Genomic DNA, 21,004 nt, shown 5'->3' with positions numbered 1-21,004 from the left:
GATTATCTGCCTGTTGTAAAAGTAAGTACATCATTGAATGAAATGGAATCGTAGAAGATGCACAACATTTTGAAAAAAGGCAAATCTGTCAAAGGCATCTCTGAAATTCATTCTAAAGATTAATCATTAGCGATCTTTGTGAATTAAGTCTGGATATTTTGTGACTATTTTGCAAATATTTTTTAATAGTGTCAAAACTTCAAAACTCCCCTGTAAAATTGCCTTATTAGGACTTACTTTCCCATGTCAGCGCTTCAATTATAATTTTAAGTTTATTTAGTTAATATGTCAGCTGTCACCAACTGTAGTGTGTGCCACTGGTGCAAGTCAGTTGTTACTAATTGTAGCGTGCGTCATTCTTGTCTGCTATACTATCCTGGTTTGTTTATGTAGTGTGTTTATGTGATTTGTTTATCATTATGTTAATTGTTACACAATTGTTTAACAATTCTATTTAGTTAAGTATACTTTTATTGTGTTTGTGTGCATGTGTATTTTGTTTTTTTTTTAACGATAATGTTGCAAGACAGAATTTCAAACAATGAGTTGGATCGCCAGCTAAATGAAAGTGAAGGTGAAGATTTATTTTGTCATAAAGTGATGATGAATTTGATATATTTAATGATGAGTGATATGGATCTTTCTTTTTGCTCTGATGAACTGTCAACTTCTTCATTTCATAACTGGCTATTTGATAAACAAAATGAAAGTGACAATGAGGTAAGGTCTGCTTTGGTCAAGACAGGTTATTAGTGACTGTTTTGATGAAACAGATAATGAAAATGTAGATGTAAATGATATAAACTGGGATATAGTTATAAACATGAGAGATTTGGATGTCGTCTATAATTTTGAATATTTCAAAATTCCTGGGCCAAAACACTGGTCTCCAACATCAAAACCTGTGGATTACTTCAAATTACTTTTTACGGGTACTTTATTAGATGTGCTTATGAAAGAAACAGTAAATATGCTCGAGAGATAATTGCATTAAAAGGGCCTAACATCTTATCTCATAGTTACCTTCAATCATGGGTATCTGTTTTTGTCAATAAAGTGTTGGCTTTCATTGTTGTTTTACTAAACATGGGATTGATACATAAACCAACTATTAAATCATATCGGTATATGAATTCAGGATCTCAAAGCAATCCTTGGTTTCCAAAAATGTTCAAAAGTAATAGATTTAAGTCTATTCTTAGTTGGGTTTAAACATGATAGACAACAGTAAATTACAAAATAGTATTCAGCCTAGTTATCATCACCCTTGCCAAAAATTCCAACTTTTAGTGGATCATTACAACAAACTTTTTCAATTTTACTACACTGCTCATCAGCAGTTATCTGTTGATGAGACCCTTATTGGTATAATCACACTAGTCTTATGCAATACATTCCCAACAAGCATCACTATCGACAGGGTATACAACTTCGAGTTTTGTATGATTCAATTTCCAAATATGTTTGAATTTTTTTTGTTACAAGGGTGCTAAAAATGATAATGATAAAGAACAGATAAAAAGTAATGGTTTGGCATATGTAGTTCTTGAAAAATTACTATCAATTTGTAATTATTTTAGAAAAGGGTATCATATTTTTACAGTTAATTTTTTCACAAGCATTCCTCTTATGAAAATGTTGTATAATAAAGAAACCTTTATGACTGGAGTGCCAGTCAGAAGAAACCGTAAAGGACTTCCAAATGAAGTCAAAGCCAAGTTACAGGTAGGTAACTGTATACTGTAAAAATAATAGCTATGTGGCTATGACACATTATTAACGTGTCATAAAATATTATTCATGCTAATAAAATGGTCAATTTTACTATTGGTCAGTTGGTTTACTTGTAGTATATATAACCCAGGAGTAATTGTTTGACATTTTTTCGATAGCTTGATCTCCATAGGATTAATCACTTCTTGAAAAGCAATTTTATTTTCAGATTACATTCTACTATTAATTTTTTATTTTATTGTATTAATGAATTATGAAAAAATATATGGAGTATACTATGTAAAAAAATGTTTACTGTAACTGCAGGTGCTGACCGGGACACGACCATTTTATCAATAAAACTGGGACAATAAGCAGAGAGATGACAGCAAAATAGCTGTGTAAATTACATTTCATGTATAATATCACATATGAAATGTGTACAGATTCTATGTATTTCTTGACATTATTGAAGTTTATTGCTAAACTGTAGGTCATAATGAAATCTATTAAAGCATTATCAATTCATGAGCAATTTTCTGTAGAGTTCCTTTTTAATTTTGATGATTTCAAATGATACATTGACAGTGAGTTTTTAAATTCATTTTTAATATCAGAAGACATAGCTTCATTAAGAGAATTTCTAAAAAAAAGTGAATTATACATAAGAAAGAGCTTTAAAACAATTCTGAAACAATTTAAAACACTCTGAAGTTGGATTTAATACAACTGCTGTTTGCTTTCGTTGAAATTTAATTCCACAATATATTTTTATTTTGCTATGTACAATTACCAGTATTTTATTGTTTTATTAAGTAAGAACACTTACTATCAAAAAATTCATAACATAAAATTATATGAAATTTAGAATGATTGTTCCTTACAATAAACCTAATATTCATGTGAATCCTGTAGAATATTCTTTAGTCTACGCAAAAATAGAACTTGATAAAAATATTGACCACCAGGCTAAAAGCAACCTTAGAACAGTGTATGTTTCTTTGTGTAATATGAATAAATTTTAATAGTTTTTATTATTTCATTTTAACTTCATTACCACATACTGCATCAATTACTTTAACTACACCTTACAATGGGAAGTACGTCCCAAAACATCTGTTATACATTATACATAAAATCTATTTAAGTAACTCAGAGAAAATGAAAAAATGCATTTTCACTCGTTCCTTTCATTTAAAACTTTCTTTACATTGATTACAGAATGGGAAGAATTTTCTTTTTGTGCTTTTCCATTTTTTTTTCTAAAGTACTGAAAACATGTATAAGCTCTATTTTCTTTCTCCTGAAACATAGACACATTTTTATATAAATATTCTGCATATAAAATTCAATATCATGTAATCAACAACATTGGTATTAATAAACAAATCAATATAATAATTAGATACACCTCCAACTAAGAAATGTTTCTGATCCTTTCATTGTCTTCATTCTTATAAACAATTTACATCTTTTGCTATTATTTATTTAGTAAAATAATATGTGCATTCTAAACACAGAATATGGAAAACACTCTTAAATTGAAGTTTAAGAATATAAAATCAGTATGTAATTCTTTAAAATATCACTATATAAATATGAGGGCCACATAGTTTTCTATTTAACAAGAAAGCAAGATTTTTCAGAAATCTTTAAAAATTTTTCAATGTAGCCACATTGCAATTCAATACAATTTACCCCACGACCACCCAACTTTTTAATACCCTCAGTATAATGCAATTTGTCTAACTCTGCAAAAGAGGCGGCTGTCTCAGCTTTGACTCATCATTTGAAATTTATCTTTGTCCAGTGAGCAATTTCCTCAGATTTCAGAAGAGGAAGCAATCACTGGGAGCTAAAAATTCAGCATGGCATATGAGGAAGCACTTCAAAGTGCTTCCACATATGCCATGTGTGTAGATCATGGAGTTTTGCAGCAACAACCCAGGACATGTGTGCAGGTACATTTTTGTGGTGAAAGAGTACTTTCTTTTTGGCCAGATGCAGAGTTTAGACTGAATAGCACCCTTCAATTAGTCCAATAGTAGGGCATAATATTCCCTGGTGATGGTCCTACTTTTTTCCAGTTAATCTATGAGCACCACACCACATGAATCCCAAAAAACTGTAGCTCCCTGATTCAATCCACTCTTTGGTCTCTCATGTGTAATGATTAATCCTCATTTCATCTATTGTTATAAAACATCACAGAACCTCACTGAAATAGCATTTAAATAAATCAAAACAGCCTTGAGAAGTGTTAAGTCGAATGCATTTTTGGTTGAATGTTAAACATGGCACCCATTGGAAAGCTTTTTTATACCTAAAACGTCATGTTAATTGTAGTGAACACGATTGATAGAGATTTTTGCAATCTCAGCAAGCTCATGCACTTCATTCAGCAATAATTTAGTACGGCATTAAGAATTTTTTGATGACTTTGAGTGTCCCAAGCAAATATAATCTTGAATGGAAATACGACCACATTTAAATTCAGCAGTCCCCTTTTTATACCATTAAAACAAAGGGAGAATATCGATTTAAGTAGAATCTCTTTTTGTATGTACATCAGGGTTAAACTTTTAAAACAAAGTACTTTATGACAGCCCAAACTTTAACTTACCCATTTTTCAGATAAAGTCAACTTGTTTGCTTTGCTAGACTGTTACTTATAACCAATTAAATATAATGCCTGAAACTTCACAGCCCGCCATGTAAAAAAATCATACTTGCCAAATATTAGTCATTCGGTCATACCTACACCACCTCTGTGTAAGGCTGACAACAGTTCAAACAATCCCTAGATAAATAGTCTGATTATAAACTGTTTAAGTCACATAACTTTCTTTATATTAGTATTCAAATTTGCAAATTTAGTATTTTTCTAAAGTAGTCATCAAGAAAGAAAAGGATTCTCTTCAAAAAATGACACATTACAAACCACTGACAAAAAAGATTGACTATTAATTTATTTAAAGAAAACCCGAAGAAATTGACACATTGCATGTAAAAATTACTCAATTTTTCATCTTTTTTTTTCATTGAAACATAATTTTAATGTGTTGTAGCTTCATTGAGAGACTTTCTAAAAAAAAACAGTGAAGTATAATTAAGAAAGTGCTTTAAAACAATTTAAAACACTCTGAAGTTGGATTTAATACAAATGTGGATTGCTGTTGTTGAAATTTAATTACACAATATATTTTTATTTTGCTTGTACAAATTATACCAGTAATTTATTACTTCATTAAGTATAGATTATGAATAATCAGTTATTAGTAACACTAAACTAAATGTTTGTTTTTCATTTTTTGTTTTTAAATCAAAATAACATTTTATTATTAAATAAATACTTATTTATTTATAAAACAATAACTGAATTAAGAAAAAAATCCCAATTTCTTTATTAAACACAACAATTTAGTTCAAGTACACCATCTTGTCTCTGTATATGTAAATATACAATATATTATAAATAAATACCTAACCAATTTAATAGTGTCACTAGATTATATACTGGGGATAAATTACTGTGCATCCACTGCTTTGTTGTAAGTCCAGTACTTTGCACAACATAATTGATTTTTTAACTTAAACCACTACAAATTGTACTTCCAATTTTTATACTGGTGTCTTCTGTGCATTTTGTATAATTTTCTAGAAAAGTAAAATATTTAAATAAAGAAATCAATAATTTGTGTTCTTCAGTTTATTGCAAGTTTTTTGTTTGCACTGAAAGTGTTTTGAACAATCCTATAACCCATTACCTATTAACTGTACAATATTTCAATCAATGAAAAGATGGAAAAATGATTGTGAAATACGAAGAGTTTCCATTAATAAAATTCCTGAAAACTTTCTGATAGAAAAGTTGTCCGGTTGTCCTTCCACGTCAACTGACGACTCATACGTAGACAAAATCAACACCCTGGGGTTCAGGTAAATCGACATCTGACCATCAGAGAGCTTGCTGAAGAGTGTGGGATATCAGTTGGATCATGTTAAGAGATTTTGACCAAAAAATTGAGATGCACCACTGGTTTTTTCCTCACGACAATGCTCCAGCCCTCAGTCCTCAGAACTCGTGAGTTTTTGGCCAAACACTCGATCACTGTTCTTCCCCACCTACCCTACTCACCTGACCTCGCTCCTTGTGACATCTTTTTGTTCCCCAAACTCAAAAGACCCTTGAAAGGAAGAAGATTTGGGATGATTCCTAAGAATGAGGCAAATGCGACAAAGGAACTGAAGAACATCACAAAAGAAGCGTTCCAGGACTGTTTCCAAAAGTAGAAACATCGTTTCCACTTTCCTCAGGGAGGAGAGTACGTTGAAGGGGATCCAGACAAGTAACTTCTAAATAAAGTAAATTTTTTTTTATGACATTAGTCTATGTATTTTTTAAACAGACCTTGTATACTAAAAAGCAAGCTATAAAACTAACAAATTTATAAAATAAGGTTTTCACACCACCAGTCATAAAAATTCTAATATCTGGTAATGCATTACAAGCATTACATATAAAATCTTATAACTGTCATGAAGTCCAGATTTAAATAGTGGTTACAGTTAAACTACGAAGGTGAATCAAATATAAATGAAAATCTTTTTTTATAAATTTATTGATAATAATATACACAATTCATACCTTCATCATTTCTCTATATAGTCTCCTGCACAATCTACACACTTTTGATAACGATTTGGAAGCTTGAATATTCCTTGTTCATAAAAAGTTTAAGAACGAGTCGTCAACGAATTGCACACAAGCTCCTTTACATCTTGATTGTTTTTGAATTATTCCCCTCCAAGCAATTCTTTCAAGGCGCAAACAACAAATAGTCACAGGGGAACAAATCTGACTGTAGGGAAAGTGGTTGAGGGTTTCCCAGTGCGGCCTGGTGTTGTCATGGAAAAGGATGACTTCTATATGGGTATACCCTATCTTTTGTTGACTGTAGCAACTGGCAATAGTAAGCTGTATTCACCAATCATTGATTGTGGAGAAATAAAAAACAAATTGTTGCAAGAACTTTTCTGGCTGACAGAGGGGTTTGGCCTTCATTGGTCAGCCCTCATCCTTCCTTCACCATCTCCTTACTTGCCATTTTTGACTCTGGAATGTAACGATGGACCCACGTCTCATCACATGATGATGCGTCTCAAAAAATTGTCCCCTTCTTGCTGAAATCAATTCAGAAGTTTCTCACAGATCTCCAACCTGACCTTTTTTTATTTTTGGTCAACAAACTCGGAGCCCATCGAGCACCAATTTTTTTAAAGTCATGATGATCATTGACAATGGATTGAGCACTCCCATAGCCGATATCCACTTCTGATGCAATTTCTTCAACAGTGAACTGGCGATCACCTTTGATAAACTCTCGATTGGCATAGATGTTGTCAGGTGTGAGATTTGATATTGGGTGTCGATCATGGCTTTTTCTACACTTTATTGCCCACCCTTAAATTGTCTGGCCCATGTATACACTCTGTTCTGAGACAACGCAGTGTCCCCAAACTGTATCTTTAAAAGAGTTAAAATTTCCATGGGTGTAACGCCTTCATTAGTTAAAAAGTTTATGATTATAGTTGTGTAACAGGTCACGTAACCTCTTGCTCACTCATGGCTTACTGACGACAGAACAGATCAAAGAAGCTAAAATTACAGTTTAAATTTGACTCACCCTTGTAGTTTAAGCTACTGTTAAAAAAGATTTTTCAAAGTATTCAAGGTATATAAAATTCAAATTTTAATTTAATTATTCATACATGCATGGATGAATGTATATTTGTAAGTTAATATTTTTTCCAAACATTGAAGTTTTAATATTATTTATTTATTTCTAATACTTCTTGATCATTCTAGAAGATGATTTTAAAAAATTCTTTTTTTATTTCTGAATGTTTTGAAATGTTCTACAAATATTCGTTTAATGGAATTGTTATCTTTTACAATACATAATCTGTTAACAATTATTACAATTAAATTTGTTAACTTCAATATTATCAGATCTATCTTTATGTAGTTTAATTATTATTTGCATAATTTGTTAAATTAATTGTCAGTTTAAAATAATTAATATAGAATTTTAATTACTGTATACCTCAACAATTTTATAATATAGTTTTGAGTAATATACATCTTAGATTTATATTTCCTATTTATTTTCTATCTCTAAAAAGAATATTAAATATCCATTCCAGTTTGTAATTAATCTAATTAGTTTTTCATTCTTTGCCTAATTATTGTTCTGTTATTCAGTGTATATTTGTAGCCTTGCATATCATCATAAGTATTTATTTTGTGTGTCCAAGGATGATTTGATTTTTTGTGGATGCTATTAGAATAATTGTTTTTTTTTAATTTTATTAATTGCATTAATATTTACTTATTTCTATCCAAATTAAATTATTTTGAAAATAAATTAAATTTCTATTTCTTAATTGTTGATTAATATAATTCTTGGCTTAACATTTGGGTTGATCAACTAATTCCTACAATATATCATGGGTCATGATGCGAACAAGCACTGAAATACAACTGTATAGGGTATCTCAGTAGAGATAGACAGAAATATAATTACACACACTTCTTTATTTTACACTAGGCAACACATTTTACCAATTAACTGTAGAATCATAAAGAATAAAATAAATTACAGAAAATTTATATGTAACATAAGAGAGATAGCAATATGGATTATGTGTAAAATTAAGTTATATAAAGTATATATGTGAGCAAGAAACTGGTTCTGGGTTCAATTTCTGGCAAAGTCAGGTATTTTTATCACTTTACTTCTCCAAAAAAATGTTTGAAACTATTATTGTACATCTGTAATAACAGATTAAATAATGTTTTTACAACTGTTATTAATTATTTTTAGTATTTGTTAATACATACTACTTTGTTATCCCTGTACATATAGTCAATTACATTTGACAGTCAATTTAGACTGTGACCGAAATATTTTACTTATGTTTATTTTACTGGGGGAAAATGTACAGCATCACCTCCTAGGTTATTCCAAGTAAATATTATACTAGGTATTACCCAAAAGTTCAATTTATATTGTGCATACGTATGAGCATTTAGGTGCAGCATAATACTAATGTGTCAATATATCAAGTGGCTACAATCTAACCAAGTTTTTTGTAATCATTAAGTAATTTTCAATTACCATGTTTGCTTGTGATAGAAATTTTATAGTCTGATCTAAGATAACAGCACATCAGTATCTAGTTCTGTTTTAAACTTAGTAAAACAGTTGCAGAAATACACAAAATCTAACTAACATTGTTACCAACAGCATTTGGTAACTATGATTTAGCCAAGTTATCCAATTGATGATTAAATCATCTGAGTTAGAGTTCAGAATGATTATTTACCAGCATTACACCAAAAAATATAATTGTTGTTCGGATGCAATTGTGAAATATCATAGGCAAACAAACAACCTGTAACATCAAGGGATCATCAGCACATATCAGTGTTTTTGATTCTCATCGGATTATCTAAAAGGAGTTAATTACTTTATCAGAAAATTAGTAGAAAATTTGTAATGCTGTCATAAGGCAGCTAAGGGAGGGAAGATATGAAAATGACATGTACAAAGAAGTAGACTGCTACATTGCAATGGACATACAAAAGAGCTCAGAAAGAAAACTCATAATCATCAGAATGTCAAGCAATTAAAAAGAAGAGTTATTTTATTTTGTATCCAATAAAATTGGACACAGTTAATAAAATGTTTTAAATCCCAACCCTTCCCCTCTATCATAAAAAAACACACATCTTGAGATAACTAAAAGAGAATATTTGTCAGTATTTTTTTTGTTGTTGAGAAAATCATTTAGATTTGACTCAGAATCATAAAACAGATAATATTTGCAAAAAAAAATTATTAACTTTTAATTTAATACAAAATTTTTATCTCTCAAAATTAGAAGAACATATTACCAATTTCTTATGAATGTTAATAGATATTACATGTTTTACAAAATTAAATGTAATAAAAAGTATTTACCTGTGTTATACTACTTTCTCCATTTATATTATCACCATTATTGTTATGTGAAGATTTCTGCTTTATTTCAAATTCTACTTCATAAGGTGCCTCAGCTCCACAAAATAAACCATCTTCAGAAAGAAAGCTCTGTATTACCAGATCTTCACGTTTTGGTGTGTTACCTAAAAAACAATTTAAGATATTTAAAACTCATCATTTATAAGACTAGGTAAGGGGACAGAGAAGCATATCTTTTTATAGATATATGAATGCAGGAATGAAAGGATTAAGTAAGAAACAAAGACTCAGATGTAGAGAAGAAAGGAACAGGATTTAGGACTGTAGGATAAGAAGGATAACGAATAAGATAAAGATTATATTAAAAAAAGCAACATTACAGTTCTAGAAAGAATAGAAAGGACTGTTGGAAAAAAGAAAAAAGCATCAAATTAGGTAGTGGTATAAAATATGATCAAAAAACATTTGAAAAACCGGTGGTGAAGTCAGAATTAAAAAAAGAAATAAACAAATATGTATTTGATTTTCACAAAATTATTTAAAAATTACAACAGCTGTTTCAGTATACTTAATACCTTCCTTGGATGTTAAAAACGGAATACAGAGTATAGAGTATTCTGTATTAAAAAAAAAGTGTTAAAGTTGAAAAAATCTATATTAAAAAAAGTATTAAATATTAAAATTTTGTGAAAATCAGATTAATTTTTGTTGATCTTTTGTTATTTATTTTCATCAAGTAACGACTCATCCATAGATTATTAAACAAACAACAAAATTGAAAAAAAGATCTTGTTTGCTGTGTTGTTTCTTTAAGGCTGTAAACCAAAACTCACTTTTGTCATGATAAAGATTTTTGAGCAACTTACATCATATCTGTCAAAAACTAGGTGAAACAAGTTAAAACACTAACTAAAGTTACAGAGGCAATCAATGACTTGGTTACATTCAATAAGTAGTGGAAAAATATTAATGACAATCAAAGTTGCAAGAGTAATGAATGAATTGTCTTGATCAAAACCAAGAAAAGTAAAAATGTTTAAACTTTTAGGATTTATGTTGGAAAACTACCAGATCCTCTATGAGATTTATCTATTAACTGCATTAAATCAGTTTAGTTAATTTAAGACAGATAAGTTGGACATAGGATGCACGATGGCCCAAAATCTCATTCATTTAAAACAAACTATATAAAATAGGAATGTTTTTTTTGTCCAGTCATTTGACTGGTTTGATGCAGCTCTCCAAGATTCATCTAGTGCTAGTCATTTCATTTCAGTATACCCCCTACACCCTACATCCATAACAATTTGTTTTATACATTCTGAACTTTGCCTGCCTGCACAATTTTTTCCTTCTACCTGTCCCATCAATATTAAAGCAACTATTCCAGGATGCCTTAATATGTGGCCTATAAGTCTATCTCTTCTTTTAACTATATTTTTCCAAATGTTTCTATCTTCATCAATTTGCCACAACACCTCTTTATTTGTCACTTTATCCACCCATCTGATCTTTAATAACATTCTCCTGTAGCACCAAATTTCAAAAGCTACTAATCTTTTCTGCTCAGGTACTCCAATCATCCAAGTTTCACTTCCACATAAAGCTACGCTCCAAACATATACTTTCAAAAATCTTTTCCCAATGTTTAAATTAATTTTTGATGTAAACAAATTATATTTCTGATTGAAGGCTCATTTCATGTGTGCTATTCGGCATTCTATACTGCTCCTGCTTTGTCCATCTTTAGTAATTCTACTTCCCAAATAACAAAATTCTTCTACCTCCATAATCTTTTCTCTTCCTATTTTTACATTCAGTGGTCCATCTTCATTATTTCTACTACATTTCATTACCTTCGTTTTGTTCTTGTTTATTTTCATTTGGTAGTTCTTGGGTAGGACTTCATCCATACTGTTTCTTCTAAATTCACTGTTCACTGTTTCTTCTAAATCTTTTTTATTCTGAGCTAGAATTACTATATCATAAGCAAATCATAGCAGCTTTACCTTTTCACCTTGTACTGTTACTCCGGATCTAAATTGTTCTTTAACATTATTAACTGCTAGTTCTCTATGTAAAGATTAAAAAGTAATGTGGATAGAGAACATCCTTGTCAGACTCCCTTTTTTATTACAGTTTTTATCTTATGTTCTTCAATTATTACTGTTGCTGTTTGGTTCCTGTGAATGTTAGCAATTGTTCTTCTATCTCTGTATCTGAACTCTAATTGTTTCAAAATGCTTAACATTTTATTCCAGTCTATGTTACCGAACAGCTTTTCCAGGTCTATAAATGCCAAGTATGTTGGTTTTTATTTTTCTTTAATCTTCCTTCTTCTATTAATCTGAGCACTAAAATTGCTTCCCTTGTGCCTATATTTTCCTGAAACCAAATTAGTCTTCTCAACACTTCTTCCACTCTTGTCTCAATTCTTCTGTACAGAATTCTAGTTAAGATTTTTGATGCATAACTAGTTAATTGTTCTGTATTCTTCACATTTATTTGCTCCTGCTTTCTTTGTTATCATGACTATAACACTCCTTTTGAAGTCTGACGGAACTTCCCCTTTTTCGTAAATATTACACACCAGTTTGTATTATCAATCGCTTCCTCACTTGTAAACAGTAATTCTGCAGGTATTCTGTCTATTCCAGAAGCCTTTCTAACGTTCAAATCTATTAATGCTCTCTTAAATTCAGATCTCACTATTGTTTCTCTCCTTTCATCCTCTTTGATTTCCTCTTCTTCCTCTAACACCATTTTCTAATTCATTTCCTCCTCTTATTACTCTTCAATATATTCCACCCACCTATAGACTTTTCCTTTCGTACTATAAATTGGTGTACCATCTTTGTTTAACACTTTATTAGATTTTAATTTATGGACCCCAAAACTTTCCTTAACTTTCCTGTATGCTATGTCTATTTTACCAACATTCATTTCTCTTTCCACTTCTGAACACTTTTCTTTAATCCACTCTTCTTTCACTAGTTTGCATTTCCTGTTTATACTATTTCTTAATTGTCAATAGTTCCTTTTACTGTCTTCATCCCTAGCATTCTTACATTTTCTACGTTCATCCATCAGCTGCAATATATCCTCTGAAATCCAAGGTTTTCTACCAGTTCTCTTTGTTCCGCCTAAATTCGCTTAAGCTGATTTAAGAATTTTCTTTTTAACATTCTCCCATTCTTCTTCTACATTTTCTACCTTATCTTTTTGTCTTCAAAAATCTTCTTTACCTCTTCTTCCTCAAGCTTCTCTAAATTCCACCAATTCATCTGACACTTTTTCTTCAGGCTTTTAAACCCCAATCTACATTTCATTATCACTAAATTATGGTCGCTATCAATATCTGCTCCAAGGTAAGCTTTGCAGTCAACGATTTGTTTTCTAAATCTTTGCTTAACCATGATATAATCTATCTGATAACTTGCCTTGCAGTATCATCTGACTTTTTCTATGTATATATTCTTCTTTTATGATTTTTATGGTATTACTAAATTCTACTTCATGCAAAACTCTATAATTCGCCCAGCCCGTATTCACCCACTATATTTCCTTCCTTGCCTTTTCCAATCTCCAACTATTATTAAATTTTCATCCCCTTTTATGTGTTTAATTGCTTCGTCAATTTCTTCGTATACACACTCTACCTCATCATCGTACAAGACGCTTGTAGGCATATAGATGTTAACAATCATTGTCGGTTTAGGTTTTGATTTTATCCTTATTACAATGATTCTATCGCTATGCATTTTGAAATATTCTACTCTCTTCCCTATCTTCTTGTTCATTATGAAACCTACTACTGCCTGCCCATTATTTGAAGCTGAGTTAATTATTCTAAAATCACCTGACCAAAAGTCGTTTTCTTCTTCCCACCGAACCTCGGTAATTCCTACTATATCTACATTTATTCTATCCATTTCCCTCTTTAAATTTTCTAACCTACCAACCTTTTAGACTTCTAACAATTCATGCTCCGACTTGTAGATGTTATTTTTTAATTTTCTGGTGACCCCTCCCTTAGTAGTCACCACTTGAAGATCTGAAAGGAGGACTAGTTTACCTCCGGAATATTTTACCAAGGAAGGCACCTCCATCTTTGTTATATGAAAATGCAGAGGAGCTAAATTTTCTTGGAAAAAAGCAACTGTAGTTTTCCACTGCTTTCAGCTGTGCAGTGCTCAGAAGATTGTGATGATATGGCCATAGTCGTCCTGACCTACGCCCTTAACAACTACTGAGAGCTGTTGACTTCTTTCAGGAATCATTCCTTAGTCTGGCTCTCAACAGATATCTCTCCGATAAGGCTGAGGAATGGTTATGGTAGAGGAATACGGTAGAGAATACTTATAAATTAAAATAAATAATCTATGTTTATTAGAAAAATAATTAATTGCTTAAACATTTATACATTTTTTTAAATTTTAGATTTATTATTAAATAGTTTATTTTGTTATAAAAATAATGAATATCTGTATAAATAAAAAAACTTAAAATATCTCCTGAATTTATTATGGACGAGTTTGATATGATGCTTCTCAGTAAAATGTAGCTAAAACTGTTATGAGTGATGCAAATTCAGGTCTAATTTAATTATCAAGATGATCAATACAACATTTCACAGAAACAGAAATGAAATATTAAAAACAAATAGCGTAACACTTTTTTAATAAATTTAGGATAAACTGAAGAAAATGAGCGCTGATTTCTACTTTTGATTGGTGAAAATCAGTTTCCTGTTTAAAAAAACCCAATGGAAATATATCTCACAGGCAGAATGCGTATCTTGCATCATATCAAAAACATATAGCTATTTTATTTTTCAAACAAAAATTTCTGTTAAAGTTTCAACAAAAAAAGACATTGAAAATGAATAACGTACAATATCACAAATTTTTAACTAGTATTTTATTTCACCTGTATGCTGATATCTTTGCAGCTGATCTTTAAATTCATTGAGATCTGAAATACTCGAAGATATTTTATCATTAAATTCTAACTTGCTTTTTTCTAGATTGATTTTAACAGCAACAGCATTGCTTCTAAGATCGTTTATAGTGTTCACAATGTCATGTTTTGTGGTATTTGAAATATCTTTCACAATATTAATTAAGGCATCACCTGATTCCTGAAAAATATTCATTTTTTAAATAAAAATTAAAAACAAAAGGAAAAATTTATTTGAGTTACAAGAAATTAATTTTTTACATCTGCTTATTTTGCCTGTATTTATTTTACATTATTTTTATTCATATACTTAAAGGGATTTATATAATTAATAATGCAAAATTTAATATGAGATAATTGCAGATGGTACATAATATTAAATACAACCTTCTACTTGAATTAAATGTAGAGAATGTAAGTATAAAATAAAATTTAAAAAAAATGAAAATGAAAATATTGAATTAACTTTTTAATATTGAATTAATTTTTAATATTTAATTAATATTGATAAATTTAAATCGAATAGCAACATAGATTAGAGAGTGATTATAACAGAGCTCAACATAAAGGAACCTGCTGGTCTCCTTGGCTGAGTTGTAGCATCTCAGCCTTTCATCCGGAGGTCCTGGGTTCAAATCCTTATTTGTAGACGACCATTGTCAGCAGTGCATCAATCATCCAATGGTTTATAAATATAAGAATAAATATAGATCAAAACATGTTTTGTCACTAAACATGTGCATACAACTACATATATAAAGTACTCTTTTTCAACTGTACAATACTTTCTCTCAATTCAATTAATTACATGAATCAAATTTTTCAGTTTTATTTAATGTTTTTAACATTTGGTTGCCTTCGCAACATAATATAAGGTATTTAAGTAAATAGTTAGTCCTATTTCTGATAGCTTCTGTAACAAAAAAAGGCTTTCAAAATAAATCACATATGTTTTGTTTTTCTATAAACTGTACTACAGGTGTTAGTCCACGGAAGTCAAAAGATAGCATTTATAGCACAATGATGAGATAATTCTTTGCCTTACATTTTTGCTAGAAGCATACACCAATTTTCAGTCAGATACACCCATAATTCTATTGTTCTATTGTTGTTAATCGATTAGATATTACGATTTGTAAAAAAAAAAAAATGGACAAAAAAAAATTTAATTTAATTTTGGTGATTAAACATTATTTTTTGAAAGGCAAAACCCCATACAAAGGAACTAAACTCAAAAAAATTATAGTGAATCTGCTCCATTGATTATAACAGTTTACACATGGTTAGGTTATTTTTAAGACTGGTCCTATGAGTACAAATGATGACATTCCGGAAGGCTTTTTAGGTTGTAATTGCAAAGAATACTGAAAAAATCCATGCAGTAATGGAAGGTAGACAATCATCTACATTAAAAGTGTGTAAGGTTAGTAAGGCAATAGACATCTTAAATGAATGGGTGAATCATTATTTTACATGAATGTTTACATATGTGAAAACTGTTCACAAATTGGGGCTGTGTTTGCTAACAATTGATTAAAAATGTAAACCAATAAATGCTTTTAAGCATGGTTTGAGGCTGTTCCAACATAATTGATAGGAGGAATTTTTACCCAATTTCATAACAGATGATGAAACCTTGGTATAAACCATAAAATGAGTCAAAACAGTTGGTTGCTGAGGTAATTTGCTCTAACAAAAGCGTAACTATTCCATCAGCAGAAAAAATTATGGCCACTGTCTTTTGGGACCCTCATCCCATAATCTTCATTGATTTCCTGAAGAAGCAAATGTGATAATTGGGCAATATAATGACTGCATCTACGCTAATATATATATTTGCTAATGTAATGCACCTGTTTCTAAATATGAAGAATTGGTTTGCTGAAAAGAGATTTATGCAAAATGAATTATTTTTTAAATATCCACTTATTTTTAAGACTTAAAAGAAATCATACTACTCCGAGAATGGGATTGAAAAACTAGAGCATGATGGACTAAGTGTGTAATAGACTTAAAAAGGAAATTAAGTTGAGAAATAAAAATTATTTTTTACAAAAATTTGCGTCTTCTTTATTTTTGCAAGGACTTATCAAAAACATTAAACAATTAATTTTTATTAGTTCTATATATTAATATAATAACAAAATTTTAAGATAAAGAAACAATTTTATCTTTGCCAGTGTTTTAAAGCTTTAAATCACTTTGAGACACATCATGGAATCCTTATTTTATTCCATTTATATCATTTCATTACTGAATTTTGTTTACATAAAACATAAGGAAAACTAAAAAAATAATTTTTAACCTGACTTTATATCTACATGAAATGTATAAAAATTGTAAAATTATACCTGTTAACTGCTTAATAACTGTTCTATTCTCATAAATCCTCCTAAAATTTGTGCAGTTTTGAAATAAATTTTCTGAACATTCTAACACATATTTAAGAATTAAGAGTTTTTTAATAATTTTATCAAACATGGTCTGTTGATATGATTAAAAAATCCACTTAGTAACAATTTTTTTACATGTGCGTTTTTTTTACTTTGCTTATTGTGTTATTCTAGCAAGTTTTTGTTTGCAATTTTTCAAATTTTCTTTCAAGCTATATTAATGAGTTAATTTTTTTTCTACTAAACAAATACTATTATTCAATATCACTGAGTCATACATCAAAAAATAAATCTGTAACCAGCAGAGTAGCACTGGTACTGGCAATTATGCATTGCAACATTAACAAATCAAAATCTTATTTAATCAGTTTCATTTGTTTAATTGAACAGATTAATGATTAAAATGATGAGACATGTTTTACAAGAATGGAATTTATGTTTTACTATTTAAGTCAAGGTGGTTCAATTGATCACTTAGCAGAATTTTCTGAAAGATTAGAATTTTGTAGGGTAAAAGAAGCATCATATTGGCGTATGTTGCCCTGCTCTACCCGATGCATTCATTCAGTGATAGCAAATGTCTTCTAACTGATCTTCAGTCTGTAGAACATTTCTTAACCAAAGCACTTTCAGCAGTCTACACAGTTCTAGTCCATTATAACAAAATTCAAAATAGGGAGGTAATGAAAATAAAGCCTTTAATACATAATAGATGAGGCAGTGAGCAGTAGTATTTTTTTTTTTTTTTTATATAATAAATAATTGTTTAATTTTTTCTTGTAATATAAAAAAAAAGAAAATCTTATTTACCTTTGCTTTACTATAAGTAACCTCGAGATCAGAACAAATATCTTTCTGAAATTTACTAACAGACTCAGCTCTTTGATTTGTAGCTTCTGATAAGCATGAATTTATCTGTGTTAACTAAAAAACAAATAAGAAAATGTTTAAATACAATATAAGCCACAACTATGAACACTTGATATAGCATTAAATTAAATTTTACTACAAGTACCAATTTATTTCTTCTTCAAAAGGAGTTACTTCATTTATATTTTATAAAAATGATCATCTATTTATTTATATTATATAACTTAAAAGTATTATCCAACTAAATGAACAAAGTATCAAATATATGTTTACAATTTTATTTTAAGGAATTTCCATGTGGTGTAGTAGCGCTCTACAGAATAGTGAATCTGATGAATCTGACTTACAAATGTGTAGTGAAGCTACTACATGGGATCACTGTTATATCCTAAAATGGGGCCCATTTCTTTTAAAATTTACAAATTAAAAAAAAATTATTTTTTATTAACTCACAAAATAATTCTATTAACTCACAAATGAAAGGGATAGTTGTATGAAACAAATATGTCATAAAAGTACATTTTATCTGCTAAAAAAAACTTACATTTATTTATTCACGTAGTCCTACTATACATCTCTACTAATGGTCGTTGATCTATAACATTAGTTTTCTTCAGTATACCTTCCGTGTGAAAATGAATATTCTTAATATCCCTCTTCAATCAGGCAAAAGTGAAAATAAAGGCACCAAAATCTGGCGAGTATGGTGGGTGAGAAATAGAAATTTCAATTTCACAAGAGTCTTGAAAGTTGCACACTATATGTGAGGCTGAACATTATCTTATGCAGAAATATCGACTCTGAATTGCCAAACACAATGCACAAGTTTCTTAAGGTGAACTGCCTAAAACTTACAGTCAACTCAGCTTCCAGGTAGTTACACCCGAATTTTTTTTTGCAGAGGGTTGTATTTTGAATTATTTTTTGTTGTGGCAAACCATAGTGCTGTCCTTTCAAAAAAATTTGTTTTGCAAAGGGCAGTTCAATTATTAAACAATCGCTATGTATTAACTCTTAAGTACATATTATTAAACCACCAGTTTAATAATATAACTACAAGGGTTATTTTTTTTCAAGGTCCGATCGGTCGTGAAATAAAAACCTGCACAAAAATCGGATGAACCTTTGCGCATATGTGTTGCGCAGCATTTCTAGTATGGCCTTCAATCACGCCGCATCACTTCATTTAGTTCTGAACATGCAGCTAGCACGTAAACATATCTACAACAATAACATCTCCCGCCAAGTGTGAAGTGCGTGCAGTAATTTGATTTCTTCAGGCTGAGGGGTGTAATGCAGCTGAAATTCATCGACAAATAAGTAATGTGTACAGTGAAACTTCAATGAGTGACAGCTAAGTGCAACAATGGTGCAGGAACTTTAAAGCAGGACATACAGATGTTTATGATGCAGGCGGTCAGGGAAGGAAGCGAGTGCAGCAGTAACAAAGAAGCTCCTGCAGTGTTTTCGTTGGGAAATGTTTGATCACCCACCATACGGCCCGGAGTTGGCTCCATCCGATTTTCACCTCTTTGCTCACATGAAACGCTGGCTAGGAGGACACATAAATAAACATAGGAATTTTATGCTGGTGTTAACAAAATAAAAAAGTAAAAAAGAATATTATTAAAACAAAATAGAATGTTAATATAGAAACATTTTAATACAAGTTCTTCTAAAATTAATAAACTATAGATTGACGTTTTATAAATAATAAAGAAAAACTGCTTAAATATAAAAAAACGTTTAAATATATAAAAAATGTTTCTAATGGAAAAATTTGTTCAACCATAAAAATAAAAGTCCCTATTAGATTAAGAGCTTGAAAATACATCCAAGAAAGTACCTTATTATTTACATCCTGGAGATTTGATTTTACTGCTAATTGAATAAGTTTTAATTTATTATTGTTAGCACTAAGAATATTTCTTCTATTTGTACTATGAGATGCTGTTTCTTTTAAGAGTGTGATATGACCAGATATCTGTCTTAAATTTTTTATTCTTTCTTTAGTATGCTGATTCACAGAATCACTGATCACAGAAAAATGTTGAGAGATTTTATTATATAATTCTTCATCCTCCTCAATACAACTTTTCATTTTCTGAAATAAAAAGCAGTTTCCATTTTAATAAACTGAAAGTATAATCTCAAATATTCTTCTTATATACACAATTTAAAAAAAAATGAAATAAATGGAACTCTGGGTAACAAAATAGTTCAGTGTCGCAAAGAACTGAACCAGAGACCAGCTCATTCAGAAGCTTTCTCTGGTTCCCAAAGCTACAATTCTTAAAAATAAAGACATAATGGCAAGTTTTATCTCATTCATTTACTAACCTTATCTAAAAATTGAAATATAACAATGTGGTAAAATTAAATTAAAATAAATCTGTGGTCAATTTCTTGAATATCTGATCACCAATTTGCATAGGTTCAAGAGAGCAAACATTAGTTTTTGTAGTTTTTTTCTCAAATCATATATTTAAAAATAAGGATATTGCACTTAAAATTGCTGAGTTGCCTCAAAAAGGGCATTTTAGGGTAATAGTGATACATCCCTTACATAAGTAATAATTTTTTACACCAGTTAATGTTTATAGAATCTAAATTTTACATCTGTATAGGTTAAAATGTTATTTAACTGTTGCAAGAATTTTTAGATTCACAGTACACAGCTATCAACAAAATAAGTACAAGTAAAAATTAACAAAATAAAGTCTTCAATAAATCAAACAAAATAAATTCAATTTAAAAATATCACCAGAGAGATGATAATTGAACCCTCATTAGTACACAAAAAACTCTTTAAAAACTGATAAATAACTACAATAGCCACGCAGATTTTATAAGAATTATGTCTCTGATCTTACTGCCTCTATTCAATATACATTCATCAACTAATTGCATTCCTCAATCTGATAAACATGAACAAAATGCAAAAAGATCTTAATCCTAGTCACAGATATAGGCAGTAGTAGACAAAGGTCCAGATTTAACACAAAAAAGAATCTGATAAGTGTAGGAATCTAAGGAACATGG

The 21,004-nt window shown here is 29.9% G+C and overlaps 1 protein-coding gene across 1 annotated transcript in view; it reads right to left on the bottom strand.

Moving 5' to 3' along the window:
- Window positions 1-468: 468 nt before the first annotated feature.
- LOC142319619 (kinesin-like protein KIF11) overlaps window positions 469-21,004 on the bottom strand; it is a 91,119-nt gene continuing 70,583 nt past the window's right edge. Inside the window, exons 14-18 of the mRNA XM_075357108.1 lie at window positions 19,809-20,066; window positions 17,903-18,016; window positions 14,670-14,880; window positions 9,741-9,904; window positions 469-3,016 (exon numbers count right to left, since the gene is read on the bottom strand). Of these exons, the coding sequence (XP_075213223.1) occupies window positions 2,891-3,016; window positions 9,741-9,904; window positions 14,670-14,880; window positions 17,903-18,016; window positions 19,809-20,066 (873 nt within the window). The 3' untranslated portion in view covers window positions 469-2,890. The remainder of the gene's footprint in view (window positions 3,017-9,740; window positions 9,905-14,669; window positions 14,881-17,902; window positions 18,017-19,808; window positions 20,067-21,004) is intronic.

Source organism: Lycorma delicatula, chromosome 1 (assembly GCF_047948215.1).
Source record: "Lycorma delicatula isolate Av1 chromosome 1, ASM4794821v1, whole genome shotgun sequence".
Classification (NCBI taxonomy): domain Eukaryota; kingdom Metazoa; phylum Arthropoda; class Insecta; order Hemiptera; family Fulgoridae; genus Lycorma; species Lycorma delicatula.
Note: the sequence above shows the minus strand (reverse complement) of the source record. Positions and strands in the feature narration are given on the sequence as shown.